This window comes from Bufo gargarizans, chromosome 3, assembly GCF_014858855.1.
Source record: "Bufo gargarizans isolate SCDJY-AF-19 chromosome 3, ASM1485885v1, whole genome shotgun sequence".
In the NCBI taxonomy this organism is placed as follows: domain Eukaryota; kingdom Metazoa; phylum Chordata; class Amphibia; order Anura; family Bufonidae; genus Bufo; species Bufo gargarizans.
In genome coordinates this window covers 375,069,624-375,085,818 of record NC_058082.1, presented here as the reverse complement: position 1 = coordinate 375,085,818, position 16,195 = coordinate 375,069,624, and the positions used below count along the sequence as shown (strand labels likewise).

The window sequence follows — 16,195 nt, the reverse complement described above, 5'->3', positions numbered from 1 at the left end:
AACAGCTTGTTCTCTCGTAAGCGTTGCAACACTCGTCTGACATCCAGAATGTGGGCCTCCATGGATGCAGAATATACCAAGATGTCATCCAAATAGACCACCACACACTGCTGCAACAGGTCACGGAAAACATCGTTGATGAATTCCTGGAAGACTGCGGGCGCATTGCACAACCCAAAGGGCATAACCAAGGATTCATAATGACCGGTCCTGGTGTTAAACGCGGTCTTCCACTCATCGCCCGCCTTGATCCTTACCAGGTTATATGCCGCCCTCAGGTCGAGTTTGGTAAAGACCGTGGCCCCTTTGAGGCGATCGAACAGCTCGGAAATCAAGGGTATCGGGTAAGCGTTCTTGATCGTGATGCGATTGAGACCCCTGTAGTCGATGCAAGGCCTCAACTCACCGCCCTTCTTTTTCACAAAGAAAAATCCAGCCCCTGCCGGGGACGAGGATTTGCGAATGTGTCCGCGTGAAAGCGCCTCCCTCACGTACTCCTCCATGGCCTCATTCTCCGCTACCGACAGTGGATAGACTTTGCCACGAGGAGGAACGGCACCAGATTGTAACTCTATGGCACAATCGTATGGGCGGTGCGGAGGTAGGGCAACCGCACGCACCTTATCGAATACATCCCGGTACTCCTCGTATTCAGGAGGCAACAGAGAGTCCGAGGAAGTACACAGCAACTTGACAGGCCCATGGATGCAACTAGCCCCACACTGCGGTGACCACGAGAGGATCTCGGCCGATCTCCAATCGAAAGTCGGATTATGCTTCTGGAGCCAGGGGTACCCCAAGACCACCGAGTAGTGTGGAGACGAAATAACCTGGAGACAGACCGACTCTCTGTGAACGGCACCAATGGCCATCCCCACTGGAAGGGTCTCCTGAGTCACGTGTGGCGGCAGAAGGGGTCTGCCGTCTATCGCCTCAAGAGCCAGTGGGGAACCTCGAGGCTGCAGAGGAATGGAATTGGCGGCGGCGAACACACTATCAATGAACAAGCCACCAGCACCAGAGTCCACCAACGCCTGGGTCGTCACCGAGCCCCCGACCCAGGAGAGGACAACAGTAATCAGTGGTTTGTCAACACGGGAAACCGGGGACGAGGAGACTCCACCCAAGATCTGCCCCCGACAGGATCTCAGGTGCGAGCGTTTCCCGGACGGTTCGGGCATGCCAACCGAAAATGCCCACCGAGACCACAGTACATGCATCGGCCCTCGCGTCTCCGGAGTACCCTCTCCCCCTCGGACAGGCGAGCAACCCCCAGCTGCATGGGTTGACCCCCAGACCAGTCATCCCCAGGAGGCGTGGGAGGAGAGGGAGGCACGGGTGGGACAGCAAACGTAGGCGCCAATCTGTTAGAAGGCCTCCGCAGGCTCTCCTTAAAGGAAGGTCTCTCCCTGAGTCTGGTGTCAATCAAAATCAGGAAAGAAATAAGGGACTCGAGCTCCACTGGTAGGTCCTTGGCTGCAATCTCATCCTTCAAGGCATCCGAGAGACCATGAGAGAAAGCAGCGACCAGAGCCTCATTATTCCAGCCCACCTCTGCTGCCAGGGTACGAAACTCAATGGCGTATTCAGCTACGGATCGTGAACCCTGTCTGATGGACATAAGGAGCTTCGCAGCAGAGGCAGCACGAGCCGGCACATCGAATACCTTCCGAAGAGAAGCAACAAAACCGGAAAACTCGGCAACCACCGGATTGTTGTTCTCCCATAAAGGGCTGGCCCAGGCCAAGGCCTTGTCCGAGAGCAGCGAGATCAAGAAGCCCACCTTTGATCTCTCAGTAGGAAAGGCATGTGGCAGCAACTCGAAATAAATGGCCACCTGGTTAAGGAAACCTCGGCACTGAGTTGGCTCTCCCCCAAAGCGCTGTGGAAGGGGGGCAGAACCGGTCATACCCCGAAACACCGCAGGTGCAGCAACAGGTGTCGGGGTAGACTCTGGCGCAACAACCGGAGCGGCAGTAGGAGCGGGCCCAGGAGCGACAACCGACCCATCGGCAACGGAAGCTAAATGAGCCGTGCGTTCAAGCAGGGTTTGTAACGCCACAGCGAACCGACCCAACAGGTGATCCTGCTGATCAAGTCTGGCAACCAGCGTAGGTAGCGAGGATGGCCCTGTACCGTCAGAATTCATGGCTTGGTCCTAATGTCATGGAACCATGAACCAGACGTACAACAGAGATAGGTGGAATAAGAAGGCTTTATTGAAAATCAAGCCGTAGCTAAAGTCCAAACGGATGGCTAAACTGAAGCAGGGTCTTGCGTAGACGGAGGTCAGGAACCAGGGGGGTAGTCAGACGTAGCCAGGATCAGGAACCAACGGGGTAGTCAGACGAAGCCAGGATCGGGAACCAACGGGGTAGTCAGACGAGGCCAGGATCAGGAACCAGAAGCAGCAGCAGTCTTTGAAGCATGTGCACACAGGAGGACCAAGCAAGGAACTGAAGCCACAGACCTTCTATATATATGAGCTAGGCATCCAGCTCCTCCCAGTGGGAAGGAGGAGCCGCAGGGTGGGAGGCTACAAGAAACCCAGAAACCAAGATGGCCGCCAGCACATGTCAAACGAAGGAGAACAGTGAGAAGGTAAGACCATGACAGTGTGTAAACAAGCCTCGGTATCTCTCCTCACCTTCCTGGCTGCAAATGGCTGTAAAGCTTTTCGCAAAAAGCTTCAATTTTGTTGTACCACGGTCACCTTTCTAGGGCACTGTATATCTGCTGGGATTAGACATCTCACCCCAAACCGTATAACTGCAATCCAACAAGTCCCTCTGCCTACTACTGTGGGGGCTCTGAGAATTTATTTGGGTATAGTCTCATACTGTAGGCCTTGGATCATGAATGCCTGTTGTGTGACCCTTGTATGACTGTCTCACCTATCTTCCTTTTTCATTGACAGATGAGGCTGTGGAGAACTTCCATACATTAAAACTAGTCATCACTTCCACACCAGTATTGGGTCTACCAGACTACAATAAAGATTTTAGACTCTATTACACTGAATGTCTTGGCCACGTTTCAGCTGTTCTCACCCAAGCTAGGGCTAGCTAACAGTGTCCAGTGGCATATTACTCTGCCAGACTTGATCCAGTGGTTAGAGGAGCGCCATCTTGTGTCTGTGCAGTAGTGGCTGTACAACTCATGCTTGACAAAAGCTCTGAGATTGTGCTCAACTATACAATCACTGTTTATGTCCCTCATGACATCTCGGCCATTCTCACACAAGTACAGCCAAAATACCTGTTCACTGCCAGACACCTTAGACTAGAATGTGCACTACTTATGCCATCAAATATCACCATTAAAATGTGCACATCTTTGAATCCAGCTACTCTGCTGCCTCTGGCAATAGTATGAGTCATTTAGTTGAGTATCTTCCTGACTCGGAAGATAAAAATGAATGTCTCTAATTAATGTCCCAAGAGACAGCAGGGTTTGATCACGTGGTAGACATTCCCTTAGAAAACCCAGATTTAGAGCTCTCTGTGGGTGGATTGCGGTAGGGTGTCCAGGGGAAGTTTTATACTGGGTATGCAGTTGTCACTCGATCAAAGCAGAGTCACTGCCCTCTCATATATCTACACAGGAAACTGACCTTAAGGCTTTGGAAGAGGCCTGCAGGTATGCAGAGGTTAAAACTGCAAACATCTATACGGATTCCAGGTATGCTTTTGGGATCACAAAATGATTATGGTCCAATTTGGAAGGCTAGATATTTCCTTACAGCAAATGGCAAGCCAATTAAACATGGCAAAGGGGTCAAAGCCCTAATGGACGCTCTGCTGTGGCCAACAAGGGTGGCCATTGTGAAAATGAAATGCCATTCGTCAGGAAAAACCCTTGAAGCTCGAGGAAATAAGCTGATTTAGCAGCAAAAGCTGCTGCACAGAAACCCAAAGATGATCCTGTAGGGAAAGCACCAGTACAACAGCAAATCTCCCTGCCAGTTAGCTTTAAAACATTCAAAACCTTACAGTCTCAAGCAACCAAAGAGGAAGGAGCTGTGTTGACCCCAAAAGGAACATGGGGATTTAGAGGAAAGCTGTGTTTGCCCTGTGCTTTGTTCCCAGTCACAGTCCAGGCCACTCATGGGAATACTCACCTGTCCAAAACTGTGATGACTGCTCTTGTTTATAAAAACTGGTATGCCCCAGGATCTAGTGTAGCTGCAGCCAAATTCACTCAGGCTTGTATGATTTGTGCCCATCACAACATAGGAAGGACTGTAAAAACACCTTTGAGGAACACTCCCAGGCCCGATTTCCCCTTCCAAAGACTGCAAATAGATTACATCCACCTACCCTAAGTTGGGACCCTAGAATACATCTTGGTATGTGTAGATCTGTTTTCAGGGTGGCCAGAAGCCTATCCTGTGGCCAAAGCCACTGCACAAACCACAGCCAAGAAACTTCTAAATGAGATAGTTTGACGATATGGGGTCCCAGACCCTGGGCATTGAACAAGCTTTTCATACAGCGTATCACCCACAAAGCAGCAGTAGAGTAGAGCGACTCAACGGCATGATTAAATCTAAAATACAGAAGGCCATGGCTGAACTGAATAAGCCATGGACAGAGTGTCTACCCTTGGCAGTCTTCTCCATCCGGTATACACCTAACCGGAAGACAGGCCTGAGTCCATATGAAATACTCTTTGGGAATGCCCCTAGATTAGGACTCTATTTTCTACAACTCCAGATGCAGCATAGTAGTCTTTCAAAGTACGTTATCTGTCTTACAAACAGACTGTATAATGTGTATTCCCAAGTTTGTGCTTCTCTTCCACATCCAGACAGCATAGGGGCAACTCATTCTCTACAACCAGGAGACTGGGTAGTGGTGAAACGACATGTGCCTAAAGTCCTAGAACCATGGTTTGAGGATCCACATCAAGTACTGTTAACCACCACCACTGCTGTCAAGTTGGAAGGAAAGCCTAATTGAGTCCACGAATCACACTGTAAAAAAGTACCTGAACCTCAAGTGCCGGAATGACTGCTGTTCTATATTGTACAGGTGGAAAGGCACAGTTAGATCGAATCCCAGATTCTGTATTTAGAGCAATAATAATAATAGGGGATCAAAGTTCAGTTACACCTGTGCCTCCTACATCTGTACCCACAATTGACATTAAATATTTGGTCAACCTAATGTATGAAGACAAATTGGCCTCAGAGACAGGGTTTTCAGATACAAATGTATGGATAGAATGGATCCGCTATACAGTTCTTTCCCAGAAGCGAGCCAACTGCATAGCCAGTGCTGCAACTCAACCTCATTTGGGTACAGTGCCTTTCCCTTTAAATGAGATTACCGATCCTGAGGGTTTCAAGTGCATCCTTAAGATGTACACTGAAACTATTTCTAGTAATCACAACTCCCGCTGCAGGATATTAGAATTACTCTATGCTACTGTTTATGAGAGAGACCATATGGGTTTGAGTATAACACTATGCCCTGGAAATTATACCTGTTTAAATTGTAATGTACATGCAAAGACCTTGGTGTTTTCCCTCCAGGATATTGTTCCTATAACATCTATCTAAAAAGGACAAGTAGTGACCTTGATGCTTACACTGACGGATGGTTTAACAACCAAGATTATCAACACTCGGATATCTGGTCGTTGTGTGGAGACTTAAAACTCCGACCCAGGATACAAATAGAATAGATTGGACAATGTACCCTGATTAAGGTGCTGATGCCATTTGTTCTATTTTTGCCTCCTGAGTGGGATCAAGTCAGTAAGCAAACCAATGTCCGGTCACGGCAATGGAGGTCACTCCCTACATCTTTTGATTCTCATGTTTATATAGATGCTAAAGGAGTCCCTAAAGAAGTTCCTGATGAATTAAAGGCTAGAAACCAGATAGCTGCAGGTTTCAAATCAATATTTCCTATGACCGGCATAAATAAAAATGTAGACTGGATTAACTATTTGTATTATAATCATCAGAGATCCGTGAATTATACCCGAGATGCGGTGAAAGGAATAGCGGAACAACTGAGCTCTTCATCGGTGATGGTGTTACAAAATCGACTGGCCCTCGGCATGATCCTGGCGGAAAAAGGAGGCTTCTGCAAGATGATTGGAAGTTCTTGCTGCACCTTTATTCCGAACAACAATGACCCTGACGGAAGCATCACCAAGGCTTTCAAAGTACTAATGGCTTTATCGAACGAACTGGCGGAAAAATCTGGAATTAATAACCCGATGTGAACATCCTGTATTACTCTTTTCTGTCCACTAGATGGCAGCAAATCAGATCAGAGCCTCATGTGCATTTCTTTGTTTTAAGGTCACAGTGTGTGTGTGTGTGTGTGTGTGGGGGGGGATTGCTATTTTCCAATGTGCCAATGAAACTCAGGGATAAAGTTGGCAAACTACAACCATTTTGGCCAATAACCAATAGCCAATAACCTTTCTTTAAGGACCACCCTTTTTGTCTACCTCACATCTCTTATATAAAAGTGTATATATGGGATATTTTCCATAATATCAGCCTGTATTGGTCTCATTGAGAAAGCTCTATGAGCTCATACTTACAATCCTAATTGATTTGGCACCACACGAAGAAGAAGAGAATTGCGATAACAATAGCCTTCCTGGACAATTGCAGTGTGATCACCTTGCTTCGGGCTAATAGTCCCCATAAAATGGTGTTCCCCAAAACAAAACTTTCAGTATATTGCGTGCATGGGGACACAAAAGAATACCCCCTTGCTGAGGTCTCTGTTTATAACTTCTCTGGGAACTGTTACTTGCGAAGTGGGGGTTGTGCCTGGACTGATACATGAACTTATTCTGGGATGTAACTTTCCTCTTTTCTGGTCACTGTGGGAAAAAGCTCTGGACAATTCCCAGGGAAAATTTTGAGACTGCTCAGTTGAGAGATCCGAGCCTTAACCCCTTCCCGACACATGACATAATAGTACATCATGGCAGCAAGTGACTTCCCGCATTTGGACGTACTATTAAGTCATGGTGATAAGCGGGCACCTGAGCGGTGCGCGCTCAATCACTGCAGGGGTCCGGCAGTCCCTGATAGCCGTGTCCCTGCTGTATCCGCCAGCATCACTGTAAAAGCCGATGGATTAACCCCTTCTATGCCGTGGTCATCGCTGACCACGGCATAGAAGGGCTTTGCAGCGGGTGAGGGAGCCCATTGGGTCCCCGTGCTGCAGTGGCAGGGACCCGATGGGTGACAAGACAGCACGATGCCATGCAGAGGCTGCCCAATGCCTTGCACGGCATGGGGGCCTGCCTTCTGTGGCTCCGGTGACTAATGTCCCACATGTCAGATTAGCGCTCCAATGCTACAATTCTGCAGTCCTTCAGTTCCCCTACCTATCATTGACATTCCCTTTATAGTCCCCTAGTCAAGTCTGCCAGAGGTCACTAGTACATCCTTCATGTGTCTTACTGATGATGGGCTTCTTTCTGGCAAGCCTGCAATAAAGCCCAGATTACTGGAGTGCAGCAATGATGGATGACCTTCTAGACGTTTCTCCCATCTGCACAAAGGATCTTTGCAGCTCAGCCAGAGTGACCATTGGGTTCTTGGTCATCTCTCTTACAAAGGCCCTTCTCTCCCCATTAATTAGTTTGACACGGCAGCCAGATCTAGGTAGAGTCCTGGTTGTTCCAAACTTCTTACATTAAAACATTTTGGAGGCCACTATGCTCTTGGGAACTTTAAGTGCAGATTAATTTTTTTTTGTAGCCTTCACAGATCTGTGTCTCCACATAATCCTGTCTCTGAGCTCTACAGACAGGAATTTCCTTGTCAAGGCTTGTTTATTTCTCTGATATGCATTGCCAGCTGTGGGACCTTATATAGACAGGGGTACGCTTTTCCAAATCATGTTCAGCCAACTGAATTTGAAAAAATATGTGGACAAAAATCAAAATGTAGAAACATCACAAAGATGATCAAGGGAAATGGGAAGTCCCCAGAGCTATGTTTCATAGAAAAAGGTCAGAATACTTATGCAATTTTTTTTTTATAAATTAGCAAAAATTTGTGAAAGTTTTCACTTTCTCATTATGGAGTTTTGAGTAGACACTGATGGGGGAAAACTTGAATATTTTTTTATTTTAGCTCAAGGCCACAAGATAACAAAATATGATAAAAGTGAAGGGGTCTGAAGACTTTCCGAATGCATTGTATATCAAAATATCTGAATAACTCAATAGCTACAATACCTGGTTCTTTCGATAGTCATCCTGAGAATGACGGAGGACTCTGTAGCACAGTCGGAACATGTACTGGTATGGGGCATTTTTCTGGTCAGAGAGCTCTTCAAGTCTAAGTAGAGGACCCTCACCACCTTTGTCTTTGAATGGTGCTTTAAGGATACCAAATACCTACAAAAAAGAGATAGATAAAATCAAGTGAGATCAAGTATTACGAAAGCTAAAAAGGCAAATAATATAATAAAGTTACTTTACATTTATGGCAATAAATCTACAGGAAAGAGTCATAAATATTACACGCTATAGCTACTAGAGAGGGGTTCATTGATCCAGGGAGTTATTCTGATTGGATTGGAGTCGGGAAGGGATTTTTTTTCCCCCTTAAGTGGGGGAAATTGGCTTCTACCTCACAGGGTATTTTTTTGCCTTCCTCTGGATCAACTTGCAGGATAACAGTCCGAACTGGATGGACAAATGTCTTTTTTTCGGCCTTATAAACTATGTTACTATAAATGAGAACATAATAGCACATAAATGTGTATAGCAGAAAACAGGGATGAACGTAAAAATATATTAAGAGATAAACAGCAATAAAACATTTCAGGCAGAAGTCATATAATGTGAGAAACAGGCATAAAATCTGTAAAAACACAAGACAACATACAAGCACACGATATTAATGTATCTGACCTGCTTAAGTATGTTCTGCTCCCTCATAAGCTTTTGTCGCTCTCTGTTGGGCTTGGAAATCACAATATCCAACACGTTTTGACCGTTATTGGGAACACCCACGACAAAGAAAACCAAATCTTCTAAGAGTTTTATGGCAAATCTTAAAAAGAAGCAATTACATACAAACTGATTTTTATATTATATTTTACAATACAGTGAAAAGATATGCAAATATACTAAATATTATAGTATAATAATTGTATATGACTAAAGAATGAGTTTACAACATGAATATTTTATTATGGCAATTTAAGGAATAGAAATTCTGAAATTTAAGGATGATGGATATCACAGATCACTAGAGAACCAGCAAAAAATAAAGTGCACACATGCAAAATCCCAGTTTTTACTAGGCAAATGACCTAAAAACAAGTGTGACCAATGAACTCAAGAAAGAATTCCATAGGGCAACGTTAACCCATGTGGCCAGAAGCTGCCAGGACACAGCCAGTGTTGTTGTTGGAAACATCAGTTGAATAGCAAGATTTTGCTGACCAATGTCCAAATCATTTTACCCCTCAAAAATTTTAGATTTCTTGAACAGAACGTGAAATATTTGTTACAAACTGTATTGTTATAGGTAGACAGTTATTAAACCCATAGAAACCAAAGTTTGCCACAATATAATAAGGTCTCATTGAGTTGCATCCCATTATTCCTATTTTATATAAATTAAGCAGAATCAAAATAAATAGAATTATTGTGTATGAATCAATCTCCAAATCTGCAAAAAAAAAAAAAAAAAAAGTTAGGCCAAGTGGTGTTTGGATGCCATCCTTGCCACTTCCTAAAAAGGGGCAGTGACAAGGGTGGAGTGTGGTATGGGCCTCAGCACAATGATTATCGTGTACGCAAATGAGTGAAATCTATTCCAACTACCAGCTGGTGTAAATTTCAGTCTATGCACATGGACGGCCAAAGGATGGAGGGAATGTGCCTCGTCATAAATTAAGCGCATCCTCTGATAGCGAAAGGGATATCAAAGACCGGATTAAAAGGTGATCTCAGCCATAAGGCTGATCGCATACATTTTCCCTTTCAGATGCCGTGGTCAAATGTGACCATGGCATCTGCGCAGTCCGGAAACGGAAGTCGCGCACTTCCGCTCCGGTAACAGTGTTCACCGTCTGAGATCGGGGAACCTATTACATTGATCTAATAGGCTGAAGCCTCAAGCAGGCTTTGGTGCCTATTAGATGACTATACCAATACAGGCCATTAGGAGGCAGCATTATATTTGTATAGTATAAATTAAGTTTTCAATGGTGTCTATATAGACATCAATGAACACAATAGGCACTCTAATGATTGCCAGTTATTGTGACTTAAAAAAATAAAAATAAAATGCAATTATAAAAAAATAATAAAAATTCAAAATAACCCACCTTTCCTTCAAATAAAAATAAAAATACTATGTGCAAAAATGCCCATAATATTAAAATATAACAATATTAATGGCATATAGCAAATGGCGTAACTGGACGTAAAAATAAAATAAAATAAATAAAAACCTTTATCAGAATTGAGATTTTTCCCAATTCTACCCCATTTGGAATTTTTTTTACCACTTCCTACTACATGGTATGCAACCATAAATGGTGCCATTAGAAAGTACAATTAGTCCCGCAAAAAAATTAAGCCTTCATAAGGCATTGTGAATGGAAAAATAGAAAATTTAGGACTATGTGAACGTGGGGAGTGAAAAAACGAAAACGCAAAAATGGAAAACCCCAGGGTCATTAAGGGGTTAAAATCTAGACGTGTCAGGCAAATTCTGAGTTCATACTTGGAATCAGTGCGCTAATTTTAGTATAAATCACATGTTTTTCTCTTAGTAGCAAAATCATTGTTGCGCGGTGTAAGAAATGGCAGTTAACAGTAACATTGGAGGTCAAGAGAAGGTCTGGAAGACCAATAAAAATTTCAGTTGCTCGTAGGATTGCTAGAAAGGAAAATCAGAACCCCCTCTGGACTGAAAAAGATTCAGAAGACTCTGGAGTTGTGGTATATTCTTCTACTGTTCAGCTGCACAAATACGGCCTTCATGGAGTTATCAAAAGAAAACCTCTTCTGTGTCTTTGCCACAAACTTCTGCATCAGAAGTTTGCAAAAGAACTTCTAAACAAGCCTGATGCATTTTGGAAAAAAAGTCGTGTGGAACAATGAGGTTAAAATAGAACTCTTTGGCCACAATGAGCAAAGGTATATTTGAACAAAAAAGGGCACAGAATTTCATGAAAAGAACACCTCTCCAACTGTTAAGCATGGGGGTGGATCAATCATGCTTTAAGGTTGTGTTGCAGCTACAGTAATGGCACAGAGAACATTTCACAAGTAGAGGGGAGAATGGATTACCTGTAAATAAAATTCCAGCAAAGTCTGGAATAAAACAACACCGACTGTAAGAAAGCTCAAGTTGAAGCTCAAGTTGAAAAGAGGATTGCTTCTACAAATGGATAATGATTCTAAACATACCTCAAAATCCACAATAGGGATAGATATATAAAAACCCTCTCCTCCCCTCTCCCTGCCCAGCTCTATTGTTTTATCACAATTTTTGTTGTTGGTATCATTGGGGCTCATGTTTGTTAATACTTTGAATTATATATATTTTAGATAATAAAGATTAATTGTTATGACACTTTCAATAAATCCAGTAAAATTTAGCCGTGTTTAAACTGGGATCAGCATATCGGCTATACAGGTACCTCAGTAATTTGTGTCCACAATAGATTACCTCAAAAGGCGCAAGCTGAAGGTTTTACCATGGCCCCTGATCTGAAAATCATTGAAAATCTGTGGATAGACCTCAAAAGAGCAGTGCATGCAAGACCGCCCAGGAATCTCACTGAACTGGAAGACTGCTGCAAGGAGGAATGGATGAAAATCCCCAGATAAGTAATGAAGGGCTCTTGGTTGGACACAAACAGCCTTTATAAGCTGTGATACTTGCTAATGCGGGTGCTACTAGGTACTAAGCCTGCAGGGTGCAAAAAGGTTAGCATTTTTTGGAAAATGTAAAAGATGAAAAAAATAATTGATTTTGCTTAAAATATAAAGGAGATGTGTCATCTTTAACTTTGGGCATTTGGAAGATAATTTCATCTTTAACTTGCTTAAAGGGGTTTTCCAAGATTTGTATACTGATGACCTATCCTCAAGGGGCCCCCAGCCGATTAGGTGTTCAAGAAGGCACCGGCGCCCTATGAGCACTGTGGCCTTCTCCCTGCTTTTCCTAGGCCAAATGGTGACATGTTCATGTGTAATGTGGACTGGGTGCAGCTTGACCCCATTCAAGTGAATGAGTGTAATATCAAGCACAGCCGCTATACAATGTATGGCGCTGTTCTTGGTAAGCTGCAAGTGAACCCTTCAGAATTTTTCAGAAATTTATATTTCTGCAGAAATGTGACCTAAAAAAGTTAACCACATCAAACAAATGAGTCAAAAATATACTCCTCAACACTGAAATTGTAACACCAAGACACCAAGAAAGACAATTCATGGAATTATGTATAGGCCATGCAGGGTGCGCATTGTACCATTAGCAACATGCAAACTGGCATTGTCCTGTTGAAAATCGGCTCCTGGAACAATTTTGAGAAATGGCCATATCACTGGTTCCATGACCAAATCAATGTAACACTGAACTATTAGTGCAACTGAAATGAATAGTAGAGGGCTCTGGATACATACACTACACCACAATCCCAGGAGTAGGATCAGCGAGACTTTTCTTTATCTCTCATGACATTGCCCTTCTGGTCTCCAGACCAGTAATAAAAGCAGTCGTACATTACTTGGTCATCATAGACTTGGATAAGAAAATAGCTCAAGTTTGGCAGTTATAGTTATGAGGTGGGGGTTGTGAGGGTAGAATGTGAGCATGACAACTGTGCAGGCGGGTTACAGGTGGGATGAAGTTAACAGAAGAGGTTTATAATCTGGAATGGAGGGAGGATAAAGCAAATTCCTTTTGTGTTTAGGAGACACCCATCCAGGAAGCGAATAGGAAATACATGCAGTGTTTCATTGTAAGGTCAGGATTGGGCACCTTCCCTGGTATTTGGATGACCAAAAGGTCAGTCTTTAGCCTTTTTGTGCAAGTGAGAATCAGTTTTGTGTCACAACTGGTAAGTCCAATTAGCGTCATTGAAGTTAAACTAGCTTAGCGAGTATATTTTGACCACAAAAGCAGTTTACAAAAAAAAAAAAAAAAAACACTGTCTAGGAAGATTTGACAATGCTTTTCTCTTTTCCCTTTTATTAGATCCATTAAAAGAAGTGCAATTCCTCCAGGAAGGAGTTACGCCTCTATAACCTGGACATGGATCATGCAAGACAATGCACTAAGTCTAGTGTAAATGTAACTACAAACAGCATTTACATTTACTGTTTGTACTGCTGATCATGATCATTTTTAAAGTGGAGCGATTGATAAAGATCAATATAAAGGATAGATACATTATTTACATTCTTCCGTATTCACAATGGCTCATTATTGTAAGGATCAATCAGAAGTGAAAGTAAGTGTAAGTTGAACTTACGGTAGATATGTGGATATGCCATAAATTCTCAAAATGGGCAACCTGGCACATGCCCTCTGTTACTAACTAATTCTCTGTTCCTAATAGTTTTAATTTACTGTACTACCATATGCTACTAGTTCATAGAGCACTTATATTGCTGCCTGAAGTATTCTGAGGATGGTGTTATGAACTAGTAAAGAGGAAGTCATGAAGGCATGCTAGTTGGCAAACTGCCGATTGCATGTGGGTCACAGAATACCTGATGCCCATTACATTTATAATTCTTCAGGAATTTTCTGCTGCCCCTCAGTATTTTACATATTTCTCCACTGTGAAAATATTGTTGCATAAAGGCTCACCTAGACTTGAGGGGGCCTTCAAGTATTATATTTCTAATAAACTATGCAGCACAGCACAGAAAATATTAACTCAAAAAGGATTAAATGACACAAGAATTACCGTAGTATCAAAGTACTTAGAGTCTAGCTAATCTTTGTTCTGCATGCACCATATAAAGACTGTGCATGTCTAAAACAACAGGAATGAAGTCATTGGGTGTGGGCAATAGAGAATTTTTACCATTCATAGAAGGATCAACAGACACAATTTCACAGCAGACATGGAAGTATTCTGCACACTCAACAGGACTAGACTAGAAATACAACCCCAGGGTAAGAACATCCTGAGTTAATCCAACACAGTGCACAATGCCTCACTGCTATGGATGTGGCTAATCCCAGCATCAGTACTGAACTGGCTGCTGGAACCGAATTCTGATATATATATATATATATATATATATATATATATATATATATATATATTAAATGAGTGAATAATAATGAACTATACATAGTACGGTAATGAGATGGTGCAATAAGCGTCTTCTATCTGAAGGCTGTTCAGGCTGTTATCTGTGTTTGTGTAGTGAACGGATACTCATTGTTACATCATAAATGTGCATGCTGCAGATAAGGATTTGTTTAACAATTCACTGAATAGTTACTGGGATCAGTCTGTGATACAGCTGCTATTTAACCTACTGTACACATCCTATTAATAAACTTAACAGAGTGGTTTGAATTGAACCACCAATATACAAGAAATTTAGTGTGTGTTTTTTTTATGTATTCAGCCCTTTAACCATTTTTTATTCCACAATGTTACATTCCATTTAGTTACTACTGCACAACATATGCCATCTGATCATCTTGGAAACACGGAGACTGAACAGGGCCCTGTTAGTTCATTAAAAGCCATTGCAGAAGTCATTGCTCCTGTGTGGGAGAACATCACAACAGAAAACTGACTATTTAGAGAAAAGATGTTCAAAGGGAGAAAAAATGCATAATGTTGGCGACATTACGTAAAGGAAATGTGTCACCAAATATTTAATCTGCCAATTAAAACCAGATAGTAGGACATAACTTTTTTATAATCTTTTTTTAATTTTCTGATTGCAGATTGATTTATTCTATTTACGGAACATCATGATGGGGGTGACCATCTTGTCTGAGCTGTTCTTAACAGCTTTTACAAAGCATTAAGAAAATTGCTTTACGGCAGCTCCTTGGTCCATAGACCCAATGGTCATTGACTTCTATTGGAAAGTCTTCTAGGCAAGCTCTGTGACCTGTGCAGCGGTCACTGTACAAGGAACGAGTAGATAAGCTTTGACAATCACATATTGTAAATGATGGATCCCGTCTTATCTATCATTCTAATCCTGCCTATAATGATATCACCTCTGCGAAACAGATAACTGCAGTAAAGTGATCTGTACAGACCACAAATTTGACATATTGACAATAATAATTAAAAATAACATCACCAAAAATTATTTAAAAACATGTTAAACATAAAAACGTGATTTAAATCATCAGATTTAATAATTTTCTGATGACACGTTTCCTTCAAGTACACACACAGTAGTAGACATTTATCAATGCCTTTACACTAAATTATGTTGCACGCCATATTTGCAGCAAAATTTGTAAATTTTTAAGGGGTGGGGATTATCTGAGGGGGTTGGGTTTCGCATGGCCTGCCAGGTTTACTATAATTTATGCCTAAAACTCCTGGCTGGCATAGACTTGAGTTTATGACTGCCAGAGATGCAACCAATTTATTAAGAGGCATCTCCATCTTAACAAATTATGAGCATCTCATGCCAGCGTAGAGAGATCAAGACTGGCGTATGGGTATGCCAGTCTTGATATACCTCTTCTAATAGTTTTTTCAGAAAACTGCTATCTTCTTTGGTGTGGAAATTGATCTGTCGTGCAGATTTTGAAATCTGCAGCATTTCAATTGTGGTTACATTTTTCTTGTACGGCTTTCACCCCTTTTAATGAAAGGATAATTTGCAACATAACAATCACACAAAAAACACACCAGAACGGCAATAAATGTGTGTTTTTTATGTAGTTTTGGTGCAGATTTTCTGTTCAGGTACCCTAAAAGTTTGTACTTGGTAATTTATATTAACCCCTTCAAGGCCAAGCTAGTTTTTTACCTTTAGGACCAGGCCATTTTTAGCAAATCTGACATGTGTCACTTTATGTTGCAATAACTTTAAAATGCTTTTACTTATCCAGGCCATTCTGAGATGTTTTTTTCATCACCTATTGTACTTCATGACAGTGGTAAAATGGAGTAAAAAAATGTCATTTTTATTTATAATAAAATACCAAATTGACCAAAGATTTAGAAAAATTGGC

General features: G+C 42.3%; 1 protein-coding gene across 2 annotated transcripts in view; it reads right to left on the bottom strand.

Moving 5' to 3' along the window:
- The window catches only part of ITPR3 (inositol 1,4,5-trisphosphate receptor type 3), a 498,562-nt gene that overhangs the window by 290,472 nt on the left and 191,895 nt on the right, over window positions 1-16,195 (bottom strand). For both annotated transcript variants that reach the window (XM_044288135.1, XM_044288136.1), the window contains exons 14-15: window positions 8,905-9,046; window positions 8,224-8,385 (exon numbers count right to left, since the gene is read on the bottom strand). In XM_044288135.1, coding sequence (XP_044144070.1) covers window positions 8,224-8,385; window positions 8,905-9,046 — 304 coding nt within the window. The remainder of the gene's footprint in view (window positions 1-8,223; window positions 8,386-8,904; window positions 9,047-16,195) is intronic.